The 19,882-nt window shown below is 40.8% G+C and overlaps 1 protein-coding gene across 1 annotated transcript in view; it reads left to right on the forward strand.

The window, feature by feature from the left end:
- Window positions 1–19,882, forward strand: part of LOC126473149 (huntingtin) — a 516,516-nt gene that overhangs the window by 189,258 nt on the left and 307,376 nt on the right. Inside the window, exons 19-21 of the mRNA XM_050100007.1 lie at window positions 2,764–2,885; window positions 14,275–14,460; window positions 17,818–18,020. Coding sequence (XP_049955964.1) covers window positions 2,764–2,885; window positions 14,275–14,460; window positions 17,818–18,020 — 511 coding nt within the window. The remainder of the gene's footprint in view (window positions 1–2,763; window positions 2,886–14,274; window positions 14,461–17,817; window positions 18,021–19,882) is intronic.

A 19,882-nucleotide genomic window follows, 5' to 3' on the forward strand; every position in this document is an offset into this window, starting at 1 on the left:
CCGATATGGTCTTGCAATGTTTTCAGCACATTCTTCTAGTATTGTCCAGTTACTAATGTGTGTGTAGGTACAACATGTTGATAAACCATTCCATGAATATCAGAGAACGAGATGACCATAACTTTCCCTGCAGAAGCAACTACTTTTGCTTTTTTGGGGGTTGGTGGTGAAGGAGATTTCCACACTGAGCTTTGCTGTTTGCTCTCAAGATCAATATGATGTAGCTAAGTTTCAGCAGCAGTGATTACATTTGAAAGAAACTCCGGATCTTCATCTAACATTAACTTAACTGCATGCAGACTTGCTTGTGAATGTCATTTTGTTCGGGAATTAACAGTCATGAAACCCATCGAGCACAAACACGTGTCATGTGTAATTTTTCTGTCACCAATGTGTGGGTGGCACCCAATGAAATGTTCAGTATTTCAGAAAATGATCCTAAGGTAATTCATCGATCCTCTCTCACAGTGACAGCAGCAGTGTTGATGTTTTCAGAACAGACTCTCCATAGGCCTCCTGTAACATCGTATAGGCCTCAGCTGAAGATTTGCTGAGACGAAAGCAGAATTTCAAAGCCGCATTTTGTTCCTGAAGTGCTACCTCCATTGCAGCGGTAGGCAATGCTGAACATGTGTGACCTTGCGTGCCTCTCACGGGCGAGAACCAGGGATCCCAACAATGAAACTACTACAGCGTGTTTGTTGCACATTAAGCTAACAGAATATCATAAGATTTAAGTTTTAGCATGAGAAATTATGATCATTCTTTATTGAACAGCCCTTGTAGATCATCTGGCGAAGACCAATTTGAAAAGATAATGTGTGTAAGAACCTGTTTGCAAAATAAAAAGTATATGAATACAGTGACGTGTATCATGCACTCAGTGATCTGGTGCCATGCCAATCGTGGGCAGTTGAGGTTGATCTAGTTAAGATACATGACGCATAATGCAACGTAGTATTCAGCCTTGAGACCTAGCATTTTATAATAAAGAAACACATGCATTTGTTAGCTAAAGCAGTGCGGAAACTTTTAACGTGGTAAATTAGGTGGTGGATGTATTGAACTGTGGTTGATCAAAGACCACTTGACGCTCGGCCTGAACTACATCATTAACAATGAACCTCAAGAAGCAATTGCGTGATAGCCGCCCCTGAATAGGTAGTATTGTGCGTTGTTCATTGTTTTCTTATTTTGAAATAAGTGAAGTGACTACTCCTGGACCGTCACGGATTTCGATTATGACCCTTGCAACACCAGAAGAGATGTGCAATCTCTGACAGTATGTCAGTTCTGCTGTAGGCAGGTGCGTTGAGAGAGGGAGACGGGGCTTGTTTGCCCGCACCTCTCCTATCCCCTCTGATGGTCAAAATTCTCATGTGTTAATACTCACGACTATCTGCCACGATATCCTATAGTGCCCACTCTCGGCGCTATAGTGATTGGAAAACAAAATCTGTTACATTTTTGTACTGCACTGAAATTTTTTCCCTATCATTAAAATACAGTTCTGCATGTTCGGTTCCACCTCTACACTAAGTGCCTTCTCAGTTTTATCTGTAGTGTTGTCAAGTGTCGGTTGCACAGCTATAAATGTCCATGAATGGGCGAAATTAATAGTCTACAGAATTTTTAATCTTTGGATGGGAAAAGACAAACAATGTCCAGAAACATCTTAAATCGGAGATTCGTTCAGTTCACCTGCAGGAAAATGCTGCTGCTTTGCAACAGAACAATCATTTTTGAAAGTATAAATACCGCCAAACAAAGAAAACAAAGGCTATTTTGGAAGAAAAAAGTGTTGAAGGTTTTGGAAAAGCGAACATTCCATGCAAAAATTTCCCAATTAGCATTTTTTTTAAACTGTCAGTTTCAAAGAACTAAGGCTTTGTCTGTCTTCACTCAGGTAGCATGATAACCCTATAAATTTGTGCGTCTAATTTACAGCAAAAAAGATGTTAGTTTCAACAAAAATAGAAGCGAATTTTACAAAAAATAGATGCAAGTTTCACCAAAAGTAGATGCTACATTTTTCCAGATCCTATGTATTTGTGACACATTTTACAGACAGTATGCACTTATACCACTGAATGTAAAAGTGCAAAATGATATCACAGTAGGGCACATAGTTCAGGAGATGTGATATCACAATCAATGAGATGCATGAAAAATTGTCGCATCATGTATGACATTTAAATTTATTACTTCTTTGCTACTAATGCTAATCACAATAGATTTCACAGACAGTATCCACACATGCCAGTCAGTGTACCTACGGTATTATATCACTGTGCAACACACAGTTCAGGAGATAAAACATCATAAACAATGAAATGTGTGAAAAACTACAGCATTGTGCATGTTGGTTAAATTTTTTACTTTGTTGCTATTAACTCCATTCACAACACATTTTGCAGTCAGCATCCACATATGCCGCTGAATGTACCTACAAAATTGTATCATTGTATGCCATGTAATTTAGATGATGTGATGTCATAAACATTAAGCACAACGCCAGACACTATGTGGTATTGATGGGGACGCACAGCTGTAAATAAATACCTGGGCAGCGCTGGGTTTCTCCTCTGGTGTGTGTGTGTGTGTGTGTGTGTGTGTGTGTGTGTGTGTGCGCGCTGCAGTTTGTCCTTGTGGGTAAAGTATTATTTAACTGTGAAACTGGTTTCGTTTTCAGTCAGATTCATTTTACTGTTCTATATTTTTTTGTTATAGTTAGATTTTTTTCAGTTCACTTGCTTGTTGCAGAGAAAGAGGATAAAGTTGATGAAAAGAAGACAAACCGTGGAACACCCATTGGATTATTTGCCAGCAGTGCTCATTATATGAAATTGTATGATGCTGTTAAAAGTGCATATACAAATTACAAGGTTTGTACCAAATTGCATCAGAATTTAATACTTTTACTGATATGCTATAATGGCACAACAAGACTTGAATGCAGTGTAACGGAGTGGACAAGAGTAAACTTAGTAATCCACTAAAGATATCAGATATGGTAATAGTGCAGTAGTTATTCCACAGGCATCCATAAAAGAATCAGATAGGTAATGTTTATCTCCATAAAGTAATTGCCCCCACTTTCATTTTTAAGAAAATATTGAACATAAAATGCTAGTATATCAGTATGCTCACAGTGGAAATAAATACTTGAACGGATTGGAGTACAATTTTGTGATTGATGAGAAGTATAGTATTTCGTTCCATAAAACTTTTTGAGGCAAGAGTTGTTGAATGCAGTCTAGCAGATCATTTATAGCATGTGTATGAAAATGTCACGCTGTACATTTAAAAACTTGCTTTCATTGAGGTTGGTAGCTTTATAGTGATTTTCTGTCAGTTTTTTTGGAATTGTAGTAGTTTTTTTTTTTGAGGCTATATGGAGCGCAGGCAGTTCCTTAAGTGACAATAGACATTTGCAGAATGTCTTTCTTAGGCTCTTTGTTGGATTTGGGACTTTCATTGTTAACTTAAATGGTTTATTCAGTGGATCTATTGTCTGTCTGTCTGACTATGAGTAAGTAAATACTATGAAACAGACATAGCAGCTGTCTCTGCAGAAAGAGTTGGGAGTCAGAGAGACACTGATTACATCACTATTACCTGCTAGTATTGTGTCATAAAACCTCTCCAGCATATTAGGCGCATAAATAGTTCCACAGCAAGCAGCTAATCGTAGATCATTTCAGACTGAGCAGAATAAAACTGTCAATTTATACAGACTGTGACCTCTGAGAATGTCAAGCAACAGTGCAACAAACAGGCAAATGAATAAAAAACCATTAAGGACACATTAGAGATAGCTATAAGGTTAAACAGAAGAGAAAGATACAAAGTGAGTGAGTTTGTTGAAGTTGACAGTTTTTGACTAGGGAGATCACTTTCTTTCTTCTTTTTTTTTTTTGTAAAAGGTACAGTCTTTCAATATTCTGTTGTAGGAATTATAGCTTGTTATGTGGACTCCCTATTTCTGATCAGTAGCAGTCGGGAGACTTCAGGCTATAGCAGTTTCCAGATGTTTGTTGAGAAATGTGCAGTGTGCCCTTATCTGATGTTGGCTGCTTTGTCATCTGCTTTGTCACTGTGCTGTATTTGTCGTGTCTCTGTTTTGTTGCACTGTTTTCAATGTGATCTTTTCAAAAATGAGAGGTGATGTGGTTGCTGGCACATCCCACTCCAGAAAAGCAAGCGATTTATAAGGAGTGCGTGCTGGAAAAGATGTCATATTTGGTGAGGTGCCGTGATGCTGAGAAAACTCAAAAAAGAACCATTACATTCAATTACGTAGTCTTCTCTCAGAACTGTGATGCACACTGGCAAGAGTCTGTGTAGCATTGCTAGAATTAGAGAATGTAACATCAGTCAATTAGATGTATCCTCAGAAAATCCTGGCAAGAAGAGATTAGTTTCAGCTGTAATTCTATTAGTAAGTAATTCTAAACAGCTATGCATTTGGTCCAAATACTTCTATATTTGTGCTATACCAATGACAGTGCACTTTGTGTAAAAAGATAGATACATATAGTAATAATAATATATTTAAAACCATTTCTGAAAAGATTCATTGTTGAACGCAATTTCAATTCCCTATTTTAAAAAAATAAAAATAAAAAATAAGCATCTTTTCCTTCTCTTCAGCTTAGGAGAAGAAGTGAGGAAATCAAAGGGAGCTGACGTCCATTGGTTTCATATGGAGAAAGGTTGAAAACAAGATAACTCTATTATTGGAATGTGGTGACATTGTGCATCCATTACAAAATATACACGTTTCAATTCCACAGAGAGAAATACAGTGACGTGCTGTAGAAGAATGCTTTGTAAAAAGGCGTGCCATTGCACTTTGGCACACTTAAGACCACATAATACACTCCTGGAAATGGAAAAAAGAACACATTGACACCGGTGTGTCAGACCCACCATACTTGCTCCGGACACTGCGAGAGGGCTGTACAAGCAATGATCACACGCACGGCACAGCGGACACACCAGGAACCGCGGTGTTGGCCGTCGAATGGCGCTAGCTGCGCAGCATTTGTGCACCGCCGCCGTCAGTGTCAGCCAGTTTGCCGTGGCATACGGAGCTCCATCGCAGTCTTTAACACTGGTAGCATGCCGCGACAGCGTGGACGTGAACTGTATGTGCAGTTGACGGACTTTGAGCGAGGGCGTATAGTGGGCATGCGGGAGGCCGGGTGGACGTACCGCCGAATTGCTCAACACGTGGGGCGTGAGATCTCCACAGTACATCGATGTTGTCGCCAGTGGTCGGCGGAAGGTGCACGTGCCCGTCGACCTGGGACCGGACCGCAGCGACGCACGGATGCACGCCAAGACCGTAGGATCCTACGCAGTGCCGTAGGGGACCGCACCGCCACTTCCCAGCAAATTAGGGACACTGTTGCTCCTGGGGTATCGGCGAGAACCATTCGCAACCGTCTCCATGAAGCTAGGCTACGGTCCCGCACACCGTTAGGCCGTCTTCCGCTCACGCCCCAACATCGTGCAGCCCGCCTCCAGTGGTGTCGCGACAGGCGTGAATGGAGGGACGAATGGAGACGTGTCGTCTTCAGCGATGAGAGTCGCTTCTGCCTTGGTGCCAATGATGGTCGTATGCGTGTTTGGCGCCGTGCAGGTGAGCGCCACAATCAGGACTGCATACGACCGAGGCACACAGGGCCAACACCCGGCATCATGGTGTGGGGAGCGATCCCCTACACTGGCCGTACGCCACTGGTGATCGTCGAGGGGACACTGAATAGTGCACGGTACATCCAAACCGTCATCGAACCCATCGTTCTACCATTCCTAGACCGGCAAGGGAACTTGCTGTTGCAACAGGACAATGCACGTCCGCATGTATCCCGTGCCACCCAACGTGCTCTAGAAGGTGTAAGTCTACTACCCTGGCCAGCAAGATCTCCGGATCTGTCCCCCATTGAGCATGTTTGGGACTGGATGAAGCGTCGTCTTACGCGGTCTGCACGTCCAGCACGAACGCTGGTCCATCTGAGGCGCCAGGTGGAAATGGCATGGCAAGCCGTTCCACAGGACTACATCCAGCATCTCTACGATCGTCTCCATGGGAGAATAGCAGCCTGAATTGCTGCGAAAGGTGGATATACACTGTACTAGTGCCGACATTGTGCATGCTCTGTTGCCTGTGTCTATGTGCCTGTGGTTCTGTCAGTGTGATCATGTGATGTATCTGACCCCAGGAATGTGTCAATAAAGTTTCCCCTTCCTGGGACAATGAATTCACGGTGTTCTTATTTCAATTTCCAGGAGTGTATGTTTTACATTTCCTCGAACACATATGTTTTATGTTTCAGACTTTTCAGAAAGATGTGCACTACAAGATGAACATATTTCTGAAAATTCGATTTTTTTTTAGTATTCACCCAGTTTGCAAATATCGTAGATCTGGAGCTGATGCACAGAGCTGTACGAGTTATAGTGGGTAGTCTCCACGTGACCCATGTTTACATTTTGTGATTTTGCTGTTTCCCCTTCGTTTACTCTCACATCAAATGAAAACAAAATGGATATCTGTGGCTGGAAGCTATCAAGTGATTTAAAATACATTCACATAGTTATGGAAGGCTAAAATATGTCATTAGTTTCAGATTTTATTTTATTTCCACTTTTCTGACAGTCAAGCATTAATCGCCTTGCGGGAACAGTGAAGTTATTTTTGTCTGTTTGCTAAAGAAATTTGATGTTTATTAACCCTTTCTACAGAGGCAGTCAATGTATTTGAAAGGGAATGTTTAATTCCGTAGTGCTGGCTAGTTTCAACTGTTTGCTGCATTTGAAGTGCACATTTTCATCTTCTAGCACATATGGCATTATGCCATAATAAAGAACCAAACATGATATAATACACTAATGGTGCTCCAAGAAAATTTACATCCCATAAACCACATTGAAAAGCTTAATATCAGGTCGAGGTCTACTTCATTGGGAATCTGGACATACGAATGTGCACTTTAAGTATGCACTTTAAATGTGCAAATTTTAGTATGGCTCACAAAATTCCGATGCTCTTGGAGTATACGATGGTGTCTTGTTTCTTTTATGACATAATGTATGATCTTTCAGTGTTTTACATGTACGTACATACGGGCTTCCTACGTCATGATAGCTGCGCAAGCGCGGTGCCGCCTGTTATCTACACTCTCTGGCAACTGCTGAAACGAACCTATTTCTAAACAGGTCACGGGAAAATATTGCGAATGGTGGTTTGAAAAGTGTTACTTTCCAAGTAAATATCCTTTTATGTAAGTTGAACTATGTGCAAGAATGTACCATGAATTTATTAGATCACAGTGCGTTTGACTCTCATTTAAAAATCAGCTCGTTGATGACGAGCCATTTAGAAGAATGTCGAACCCTGAAGATCAGACATTTATGTCATTATCAAAAATTTTAATGGAACATTGTGTGATACATCTTAAGTGTAAAATGCGCAAAAAAGATCGACATTATATGTGAAAACTTAGCTTCTCTTGCAGTTTATTAACCTTAGAGACCAATATTAATGTGAAAGCTTTTCTTTTATTGTAATAACACTATGTACCGGGTGTCAGTATAAATTTGAAAACTTAATAAATCACGGAATAATGTAGATAGAGAGGTAAAAATTGACACACATGCTTGGAATGACATGGGGTTTTATTAGAACAAAAAAAAAAAAAAAATTTCACAGAATGTCCGACAGATCTCTTGCAAGCGTCGTTTGGTGATGATCGTGTGCTCAGCCACCACTTTCGTCATGCTGGGCCTCCCAGGTCCCCAGCCCTCAGTCTGTGCGATTATTGGCTTTGGGGTTACCTGAAGTCATAAGTGTATCGTGATCGACCGACATCTCTAGCGATGCTGAAAGACAACATCTGACGCCAATGCCTCACCATAACTCTGGACGTGCTTTACAGTGCTGTTCACAACATTATTCCTCGACTACAGCTATTGTTGAGGAATGATGGTGGAGATATTGAGCATTTCCTGTAAAGAACATCATCTTTGCTTTGTCTTGCTTTGTTATGCTGATTATTGCTATTCTGATCAGATGAAGCGCCATCTGTTGGACATTTTTTGAACGTTTGTATTTTTTTGGTTCTAATAAAACCCCATGTCATTCCAAGCATGAGTGTCAATTTGTACCTCTCTATCTACATTATTCCGTGATTTTTTTCAGTTTTCAAATTTATACTGACTTTTTGATCACCTGGTATATTAATTTAAACTATTAACTTTCCCTGTTTGTGTGTTCGTGCTGCTTAACAGTGATGTTGCTGTTGGCTGACTATATCACATGTCCTATGCTCTGAATATCCACTGTCGTCGGCTGGTGAGATCACGTGACATGAGCTATTACTGGCTTACATAAGCGCATCGCAATCATGATTTCAATGATTCGGAAAGTAACATGCTGCATTGGGTGGTAATTCCAATGTTGTTGTTGTTGTGGTCTTCAGTCCTGAGACTGGTTTGATGCAGCTCTCCATGCTACTCTATCCTGTGCAAGCTTCTTCATCTCCCAGTACTTCCTGCAACCTACATCCTTCTGAATCTGCTTAGTGTATTCATCTCTTGGTCTCCCTCTATGATTTTTACCCTCCACGCTGCCCTCCAGTGCTAAATTTGTGATCCCTTGATGCCTCAGAACATGTCCTACCAACCGGTCCCTTCTTCTTGTCAAGTTGTGCCACAAACTCCTCTTCTCCCCAATTCTGTTCAATACCGCCTCATTAGTTATGTGATCTACCCATCTAATCTTCAGCATTCTTCTGTTGCACCACATTTCGAAAGCTTCTATTCTTTTCTCGTGCAAACTATTTATCGTCCATGTTTCACTTCCATACATGGCTACACTCCATACAGATACTTTCTGAAATGACTTCCTGACATTTAAATCTATTCTTGATGTTAGCAAATTTCTCTTCTTCAGAAACGCTTTCCTTGCCATTGCCAATCTACATTTTATATCCTCTCTACTTCGACCATCATCAGTTAGTTTGCTCCCCAAATGCAAAACTCCTTTACTACTTTAAGTGTCTCATTTCCTAATCTAATTCCCTCAGCATCACCCGACTTAATTCAACTACATTCCATTATCCTCATTTTGCTTTTGTTGATGTTCATCTTATATCCTCCTTTCAAGACACTGTCCATTCCGTTCAACTGCTCTTCGAAGTCCTTTGCTGTCTCTGACAGAATTACAATGTAATCAGCGAACTTCAAAGTTTTTATTTCTTTTCCATGGATTTTAATACCTACTCCAAATTTTTCTTTTGTTTCCTTTACTGCTTGCTCAATATACAGATTGAATAACATCGGGGAGAGGCTACAACCCTGTCTCACTCCCTTCCCAACCGCTGCTTCCCTTTCATGCCCCTCGACGCTTATAACTGCCATCTGGTATCTGTGCAAAGTAGATGAGGGGAAAGGACTTGTAGATGCATTGATGTGATAGACATATGTAGCATTGGAGTGGAAGCAGGAAAGGGGATAGTTAGGTGGTAGACGTGGACTAGTGAAGGTGTAAGCCAGGGAGGTTACGGGAAGAAAAGATATGTTGTAGAGAGAGTTCCCACCAACACTTCAGAAAAGCTAGTATTGCTAGGAAGACTCCATATGACACGGGCTGTAAATCACACATTAAAGTGAAGCGCATCACATTGGGCTGCATGTTCAGCAAATGGGTAGTCCAGCCATATCTTGGCTACAGTTTATCAGTGGCCATCATGTTGACAGAGAGCAGTTTGGTTGTGATGCACATTTAGACAGTGGCACACACACATAACATGGTTGCTTTCACAGATAGCCCTGCCTCTGATGGGATAGGAGATGTCTGTGACAGGTTTGACTCGGTGGTAGTGGGAGGATGTATGGGACAAGTCTTGCATGTAGGACTATTGCACAGTTATGAGCCATGAAGAAAAGGGTTGGGAGCAGGGGTGGAGTAGGAACGCACAAGGATATTGCGTAGATTTGGTGGGCAGTGGAGTACTACTGTGGGACTGGGGAAGAGGATAGTGGGGAGGATATTCCTCATGTCAGGGTATGAAACAGGTAGTCGAAAACTTGGTAGAGAATGTGATTCATTTGCTTCAGTCCGGGATGGTGCCAAAATACGATAGGAATGCCCTTTTGTGGCTGGATAATTGGTATGTGGAAGGTGGTAAGTGACTGGAGAGAAAAGTCACAGGATAGCTGTTTCTGTACAAGGTTAATTTCGGTACGCAAAGGCCTCAATGAGAGACTCTTGGGATATTTGGAAAGTTTGTCACTACAAGTGTGATGAATCTGGATGACCAGGCTGAGTGGAAGGGACTTCTTGGTATGGAATGGGTGGCAGCTATCGTAGGTGAAGTATTGTTGGTGGTTCTGATGTTGCCATCCTTGAGGTGGAGATCAACATTGAGGAAGGAGACGTGTTGGGTTGAGGAGGACCAGATGAAGTGAATCAGGGAGAAGGTATTGAGGTTTTGGAGTAATTTGGATAGGGCATCCTCACACTCAGTCCAGGCTCTGAAGATGTTATCAGTGAACCTAATCCAGATGAGGGGTTTGGAATAGTTTGTGGTTTAGCAGGCTCCCCCCTATGTGGTCTGTGGGAAGGTTGGCATGGGATCGTGCCTATTGCTGTGCCATGGAATTGTTTGTAGGTGATGCCTTCAAAGGAGAAGCAATTGTGGATAAGTATATAGTTGTTCACCTTTATTCGGAAGGAGGTAGTACATTTGGAGTCATTTTGGCATTGAGAAATGTAGAGTTCAGTAGCAGCAAGGCCATGGACATTGGGGATGTTAGTGCAAAGGGAGTTGGCATCATTAGTCATGAGCAGGGCACCGAATGGTAAAGAGACAGGAACTGCAGAGAGTTGGTGGAGGAAATGACTGGAGTCTTTTATGTAGGAGCATAGGTTATGGGTAATAGGCTGAAGGTATTGGTTGAGGAGAGCAGAATTTCCCTCTGTGAGGCACTGTAATCAGCCACAAGGGGGCATCCTTAGTGGTTATGTTTGTGGGCTTAAGGATACAAGTAAACCCAACCACCCAGGAAGCCCTTATGTGGCTGGTTAGTGTGCCCCCCACAAACAGAATCTCTGCTTTTATGGACCAACACCTTCAGCCTATTATCCATAACCTTCACTGCTGTATAAAAGACGCCAATCATTTCCTCCAGTGACCCACTCAGTTGCTGTTCCTTTACCAATCAATATCAGCTTGTTACTATTGATACCACCTCCTTTTACACAAAAATCTTCAGTGCCTGTGGCCTTGCTGCTATTGAACACTATCCTTTCCAATGTGCGACTGACTCCAAACCTACTGCCTTCTGCCTTGCCATCATAACTAACAATATTCTCACCCACAATTACTTCTTCTTTGAGGCATCACCTATAAACAAATCTGTGGTACAGCAATGGTCACCTATGGGCTCTGTCCTATGCCAACCTTTTCATGGTCCAGCTAGATGAATCATTCCTAACCAACTTGGTGAGGATGCCCTACCCACATTTCTCCAGAACTTCAACACCTTCTCCTCTATTCATTCCACCTGGTCCTCCACTACCCAACCAGCAACCTTCCTTAATGTTGAGCTCCAACTCAGGTATGGCTGTATCAATACCTGTGTCCGCATCACATCTACCATCCACCATCAATACCCCCACTTCGACTGCTACCACCCATTCTGTACCATGAATTTCCTTCCATACAGCTTGACCATTCATGGTCATTTCACATCTGTAGTGCCGAGCAGTCCCTCTCCAAATTTGCCAAGGATATCATGGAGACCTTCACAGACTGAAATTACCCTCTCAACTCTGTCCAGAAACAGATAACCCATGCCTTCTCTCTCCAGTCACCTACCAACTTCCACATACCTACTGTCTAGCCACAAAGTTGCACTCCTCTTGTGACTCAATATTTCCCAGGACTGCAGCAGCTGATTCACACTCTCCTCCAAAGTTTCAAGTATCCAAGTATCTGTCATGCCCTGAAATGAGAATGACCTCCCCTCTGCCATACCCTGTTCTCCACAGTGATATCTGCCACCTATCCAACCTATGCAATATTGTTTTCCATCCCTACTCCAGCCCTGCTGCCAACCATTTGCCTCATGGCTCATACCCCTGCAATAGGACTAGCTGCAAGACCTGACTACTGTCTGCTCCAGTTGTGCCACAGGCATCTCCTGCCTTGTTGGAGGGAGGGCTACCTGTGAAAGCAGCCATGTCATCTACCAACTAAGCTTTAACCAATGTACCAGTTTCTACATGGGCATCATAAAACAAGTTGTCTGTCCACATGAATGGCCACCGACAAACTTTAGTTAAGAGACAGCTGGACCACACAGTTACTGAACATGCTGCCCAGTGTCATGTGCTTCACTTTAACGACTGTTTCACAGCTCGTGCCGTCTAGATTTGTACTAGCAGTATCAGCTTTTATGTGTTGTGTCAGTGGGAACTCTCCCTGCGACACATCCTCTGTTCCTTTAACTCCCCTGGACTAACCCTTCACTGGTCCCTGTTTCCCACCTACATAACCCTTTCTTTGCTCCCACTCTATTACTACAACACGTGTCTGTCCTGCCAACCCACCTACATGTCCTTTCCCCTCCTCTACTAAGCCCCCGCCCCCCTCCCCCCAGGTCCACTACAGCACAGTGCCCTGAGACAGTGGCCATACGTCTGTGAATTGTGATTTTGTGAATATGTATGTGTTTTTCACTGCAGAAGAAGGACTTTGTCTTAAAGCTTCAATATATTAACAGTCTTTTTCATTGCGTCTGTCTGCTACTCAACACCACCTCTAATATGGTGAGTAGTAATTTGTCCTTTCCATTTTGTTGCAAATGTTACCTGCAGATGGGTTCATTCATTCTGTGTAGAGATTTCTTGTCGAGTTTGATCTTGATAGAAGTTGAAGATGCGAAGTCAGTGATGTATATATTGCACGGACAGTATATGACTTATAAATATGAATGGTCTTCAATGGAAATACTTGAAACAAAGATGTTTTCTATTATGTTGAGAAGTTTTCATGAAATTTAAATCACCAACTTTCTCCTTCGAATGTGAAATTTGTTTGATGACTTGCACCTACTTATTGTGACGGAGTTTTGGGATGGCTTGAAGTGGGTGAGAGATTCTGCACCAGAGACATGTATGGGGGCAGCAGAAGACCCTTTATAGTTTATTATTTACAACCATTCAGTCTCCTTGGCTGAGGCTGTTGATCTCTGGCACCTCGATGAGCAAATGAGCCTCTTGGTGCAACTGTACTTGCACCACCATCTGTGTCAATGGCACTGCATAACAAGTGTCTCCTAATACTGTGTCAGCCCCCGTGGTCATATTGTGTAACTGAGCATGTAACAAACTCAGCCATGGAATCTTCCATTGTCCTGGAGAAGATGGCCTAGTGACGGTAAGGCAACATTGTGCTCTGAACTCCACACCAGAGGATATATGGCTATGGCTGGCTGCATCAGACCGCAGCGATGCAGAGGGGAGGTGGCGTCCTTGGGTTGAGGTTATCGAAAAAGTTCAGAGAAGGGCATTTGTGTATTATTGCAGCATCAGGGGAGAGAGTGGCCAGTATATGATAGATGAAGTTTAGGTTGAAGTTATTAACAACAAAGACTTTTTCATTGTGGCAAGATATTTTCATGAAATTTCAATCCTAAACTTTCTCCCCTGAATGCTAGATATTTTGTAGACTCCCATATGCATAGGGAGAAATACCATTGTGGTAAAATATGGGAAACCAGAGCTTGTTTTGAAAGATTTAGGTGTTCATTTTTTCCATGTGGTATTCCAGAGTAGAACAGTCCAGAAATAGTCCGAAAGTGCTTTGATGACTGCAGTACCAGGCACTTATATGTGAATTGGAGTGTAATGATGTAGACAAAATGTGGCGATGAAACTGAAAGAATTTTATCCAAGAATATCACTAAAATAAACCAAGTTTCAAATTTATCACCTGTTGTTAATAACATTAATAGTTTAGTAATCAGATTATAAAAACAGAGTGGTTAAACATGTATGTAACTGATACCTGTTTGTTGTGCACATATATTCGTTACAGCATTTCAAATGAACTATTTGGGAACATTATGTTTACTTTTGTGCACTGCTGGCAGCATTTCAAATTTGGACGGAATATGTGCATTGTATGACTGCGAATGTTATTTTGTGTGTGGTAATTTGTACCACTGTAATAATGGCTTATTTTTATTCTCTTTCAGATCACTTTGGACTCTGGGGCAAGTCAGAAGTTTGTCTGCTTACTTAATGCAACACTAGAAACTCTTTCACAACTTCTGGAGATAGCAACTTTGCATGAAGGAGGAAGGCTAGCAGAAGAAATTCTTTCATACCTACGTCTAACAGTGATTATAGCTCCCACTGCAACTGTTAAATGTGTTCAACAGGTATTAGTTTTTTCATGTAAAATATTAATTATTTTTTGGTGAAAATGATCACCAAAATGAAACTACTATTAAATACTGTAGAAATTGAAACCAATGGCAGTGCTGGATTAAAGAAACATAAAGCTGGTGAAGATGAGGATTAGATACTAACTTCCAGAAAAAGAAGTTTGTGAAAAATTGATTTTTGCTATTTATTTAGTTTAAGCATCAACAGTAGAACCAAGTTACCAAGGCTACTTCTGCCATTGTTACACTGTTAAATGAAGTGTTTAGTTGGTTCTGTTCTTGATAGATAACACTTAAAAGACATTAATTACACTATTTTCACATCATTCATACCTACATAAATATCAACTATTTATCATTAAGAATCACAGTGTGGCAAAGTTTGAAACATGGGGTGACACACAAACCTACATTACACTCACTACACTTATGTGAGCTGTCTTTCATCCCATGTTTCCCTGTGATGTTCTTCTGCTTCTCACTAAACACTACACATCATCTACATGCTTTCTTCTTCATTTCTACCAGTTTCATACAGTTTGGAAAATGTTTCTGTACAACCGAGCGATCCATGAAAAACCTCAGTTGCCTCTTCTCTCTGCAAGACTAATGCAGCTCAGATCTCCTTTATAAACTTAGGAGTGCTCATTTTTATCACAATCACACAATAGTGCAAAATTCAAGCATTGGATGCTGCTGTAATTATACGGTGGAAGCCAGGCAATCTTCACCAAGTCACTGTTTTGTGATCAGGTGGTCCATATGAGAGATCCTAATGAAAAAGTTTTGTGTTAGCTTTATGTTTGTTGTAATCCAGTACTGTCACTGGCTTCATTTTGTTGTTACCTTCTCTTGTGGCAACAGGCAGCACTGAGGAGTGTGCCTGGTACTTACTATCCACTCATCATTCGTGTCTTTCCACCACAATGCTAGAAGATAATTTTTACGACAAAAAAATTGTTCACCATTCTCGAGTTTTACCCACTATTAGAGCCTTGGGCAATCCTTTTCTCTTTTGAATTACAGTTCCCACAAGATCAGTGTTAGCTTTAGCCGATTCTTCAGCTAGCTGAGCAACCATGTGGAATTGGTCAACTTATACTTTGTGGTTCTTATCTTGGAGTGTGCTGAGCAGTTGCTTCACTACTGTAGAACCAGTGTTGTCCAGGTTATCATCCCTTCCATGGTAAACCTCAAGGTTGGATATGTAGCCAATTTTGGATGCTGCAAGAATGTATAGCTTCATGCCATATTTACTCGGCTAATTAGCCATATAAACTTTGAAACCTATACACCCCCTAAGGACACATATCTTCATCAGTGATCCATGAACAATGGCAGTTCATGCAGCTCGAGACATGGATGGGGATTGCATTGTTGCCAGTTGCAAGCAACAGTTGTGGTAAGTGCACACACACACATGCTCTGTGCTTGAAGAAAACATGCAAACTGCAAATTATGTTACTCACTTGCTTGTGCAGAATTTATCACTTACTACCACCCTCAGCCATGACGACTTGCAACAAGCGGAATAAACATTCACTATTAACCCACTAGAATTATGTTTAACTCCCGCATTGGCAACAACATTCACCGCAGACCGCAAGAACACTACTGAACGCTTGTGGCCCATCAGAGAATGCGTAAAGTAGATATGCAGAACAAGCCTGAACACGACTGCCATCACTTGTGACTCCAACTATAGTGCTTCATCTGGTTGATAACTTTCTTTGAACTTATTTACGAAGGCATCCAAAAGAGGCCTAACTTGATGAAAGGCACTGAAGTCTACTCCATCTTCCTTTTTTTGCTTTGTGTTGTCATTTATATGAAATGTTGACAAAATATTAAAAAAACCATTCCTTGGCATAACATTTGGGCAGAAACTCCAGTTAGCCACTGGATTACTACATCAGTGACTGGCCATACTTGGCATCTCACTGATCAACGTGTGGAGGATAATAGCCAGAAATATCTTTCAGAATTTGCCCCTAATTTGTTTTGTGCTCTGAGTATGGTCAGCTTCTGTCTAGCACATAGGTTTCTTTGTTCCTTCATATTTGAAATAACACTGTCATTTACAAAATGAGGGAAAAAATCTAAATATTCACAAGCCTGATCAAGTACTTGTGTGGCACACCATGAGAGGCTGTAAATACCAAAGTGTTTGGAGTTTTATCCACTTCACTCCCATCATCTTTCAAATTGTTACTCAGTCTTGGTCTGTTTGGTGTTGAGTGGCTGGGTCCACAGACGATGGTGAACCTTAATTTGACATTGAATATGATTATGAAATTATACAGAATGTTGCAGAACCAATCGCTTAAAATTTTACGTTCTGTATTGATTTAGGAAGAAATTAGACGTACTAGGACTCTGGTTATTGTCTAGTATTCCATGATCACTGTCAGTATTGAAACCCAAAAAACATTCATCATCCATAGTCTCAGCAAGTACTTCTTCAATAATTTTCTTGAACTTTTGCATCATTATGACATGCCATTTTGATTATAAAGAAGATAACAAGCTAAAACCAATAATAGTGGCATCAAAAACAGTAACAGACAAATAACAGACCACCATAGAACATCTAACAAACAAACAACAAACATAAGCAACTTGTTTCAAAAAAATATATACTGGCATATTGCTTTACCTTGCTATGTCCTATGATCCAGTGCTAAAGTGATGAACTAAAAACATTAGAGAACCTATGGGTTTTAGCGGGAACAGTAAAATTATGTTTGAAACGCAAAAGGAGCGTGGAATGCTACGCAATGTAATATTATGGTGGCACATTTTCTTCTTTTTCATGCACGACGTAATATTACGCCAACTGCATGGTGTTAACAAAGAATCAAGCTGCTTACTGAAATGAGTGTCCATTGTCTGAGAATGTGAAATGATGGAAGATGTTTTACGTCTTGGCTTTACGTCACAATTTATGCATCCTGTGATATCAGAACAGGGTTCAGGTGGTTATAAGAAACTGTCATTATTAATTATTAGTATGACAATCATTGACAACACTGATTTGATGCCCATCTGACCTAACACATACCTCTTCCCTGTCAATACCTTATAACCAGTTGTGACTAAATTTCATAAATATTGCAGCTGTTTCATGAGCCTGTAACAATGAGATTTATGTTTCCTATTTATTTTTAGTTTTTTCCTCAACTGCTGTTAACTGTGACCATTTTTGTGAACTGTTAAATCTTGGAACATTTTGTGTGTTTTATTATTTGCTGTTGTGCAGCTAACATTTCAGGTTTTGTAGATACTACTTTGAAAAGCTTCTGCAGAAATGCTCTGAGTAATGAGTACTTTTTGCTTTGTACATGTAAACAGCTACTGAAATGCCTGTTTGGTACAAATCTAAGCGCACAATGGGAGGATGCAGATGAGAAGAAATTTTCTTCAGCACCTGTTGGCTCTCAGGTTCCTGTCTCATCTGATGGATTTTACAGTACATGTTTTCAAGCAGCGTACCGTTGCCTTACAGATAATATTGCATCCCCTTGCACAAAGACAGACAAGGACGAAGTGTCTACGTAAGTTTTATGTAAATTTCTTATTCTTTTATTTTATTACATTTTACAGCCCTTGTCTATACTGTCCTCATAGGCCATAAAAGGGAAAAAAGAATATATACTGTTTAATATATGCAGTTTTGTTGAATCGCCGTCTTGTTGTTGTTGTTGTTGTGGTCTTCAGTCCTGAGACTGATTTGATGCAGCTCTCCATGCTACCCTATCCTGTGCAAGCTTTTTCATCTCCCAGTACCTACTGCAACCTACATCCTTCTGAATCTGCTTAGTCTATTTATTCATCTCTTGGTCTCCCTCTACGATTTTTACCCTCCACGCTGCCCTCCAATACTAAATTGGTGATCCCTTGATGCCTCAGAACATGTCCTACCAACCTATCCCTTCTTCTGGTCAAGTTGTGCCACAAACTTCTCTCCTCCCCAATCCTATTCAGTACTTCCTCATTAGTTTTGTGATCTTCTCTTTATTGTGTGTGCTATTAACTAATTTTGACTGTTGGTCATTGCCAAGCACATATCAAAAGCCTTTAGTTTATTGAAAGCTACTATTGTATGTCAAAATGTTTGTTAATTCTTATTGTTAGTTTTAAGGTAGAAAAGGGTAAAGTCACTCTGAAACGTGCCCACAGTGGATAACTTCAATAACACATGACTTCATGCTTTGGCAGGAGCTCCCGCCAAGTGAACTGCTCACTACTTTGGTTGATGAGTTTGGAGGGAAATAAGTAAGAAAAAAAACTTTAAAATTTTGTGAATTATCTGGACTCAAGCCAAATTTTTTTTGAATTGAGCTGTGTATTGATTTTATGCAACATTTTTAAGAGCTGACAGGGCAGTACAAAGTTTTATTGTATGTGAGAGAGGGGAGAGGGTTATTCAAGTGCTAGTCATTGTACCAAGCTTCATTCCTCTGTAGGTCTGCCTGCATTTACCTACAATTTTAGTCATTACTACTTTCCTATGTACATCATGATCATCATCATCACCTGCGAATAATTTTGTCTAGCCATCTATGTCATCCATTTGATCATTTGGTTGTATGTCGTGAACTGATAATTGTAGTTTATCATTCCATTGTGAAGCTGCCTTTGCATCTGAGGTTTTTTGCCCCTTTAAATGTAGAATGTTGATTCCTGTATCCAGGAAGTCCTGAATCCAGTCACAAAGCTGGTTGGATGTTCCATAACCTCATGTTTTGTTTACTAGTTCACATTATAGACTTTATTCAATGTTTTCTGGCCGGCCGCGGTGGTCTCGCGGTTCTAGGCGCTCAGTTTGGAACCGCGCGACTGCTACGGTCGCAGGTTCGAATCCTGCCTCGGGCATGGATGTGTGTGATGTCCTTAGGTTAGTTAGGTTTAAGTAGTTCTAAGTTCTAGGGGACTGATGACCAGAGATGTTAAGTCCCATGGTGCTCAGAGCCATTTGAGCCATTTTTTAAAATGCTTTCTGAAAGTGTGAAGTATGACATCAATCTGGCGTCCATTATCTACTGTTTTGTGGATCTCGTGAATAAACTGTGAGTTTTACTATACTACTGTTTGTGGAGTTCATGTTGATTCCTACAGAGGGGACTTTTGTTCACTAAATACGCCATAATACTTTAACATGAAACATGTCCCATAGTTTTACAGCAGATTGCTAGTAGTAGTAGTAGTAGTTGTAGTAGTAGTAGTAGCTTTATTCATCCATAGATCTCTTTTTACAAGGATATAGGACATGTCAAAGTATTGTTGCAATAGATTCCTGTAGTTAAGTACATATGTCTCACAATCTTTTTTGAAAGGATGAGTGATCTGTAACTTTTTCAAACCACGTGGAAAACACATCATTTCTCCAGTGCCCTTTGACAGGTTGCAGCTACAA

The sequence above is a fragment of the Schistocerca serialis genome, chromosome 4, assembly GCF_023864345.2.
Source record: "Schistocerca serialis cubense isolate TAMUIC-IGC-003099 chromosome 4, iqSchSeri2.2, whole genome shotgun sequence".
NCBI classification, from domain to species: domain Eukaryota; kingdom Metazoa; phylum Arthropoda; class Insecta; order Orthoptera; family Acrididae; genus Schistocerca; species Schistocerca serialis.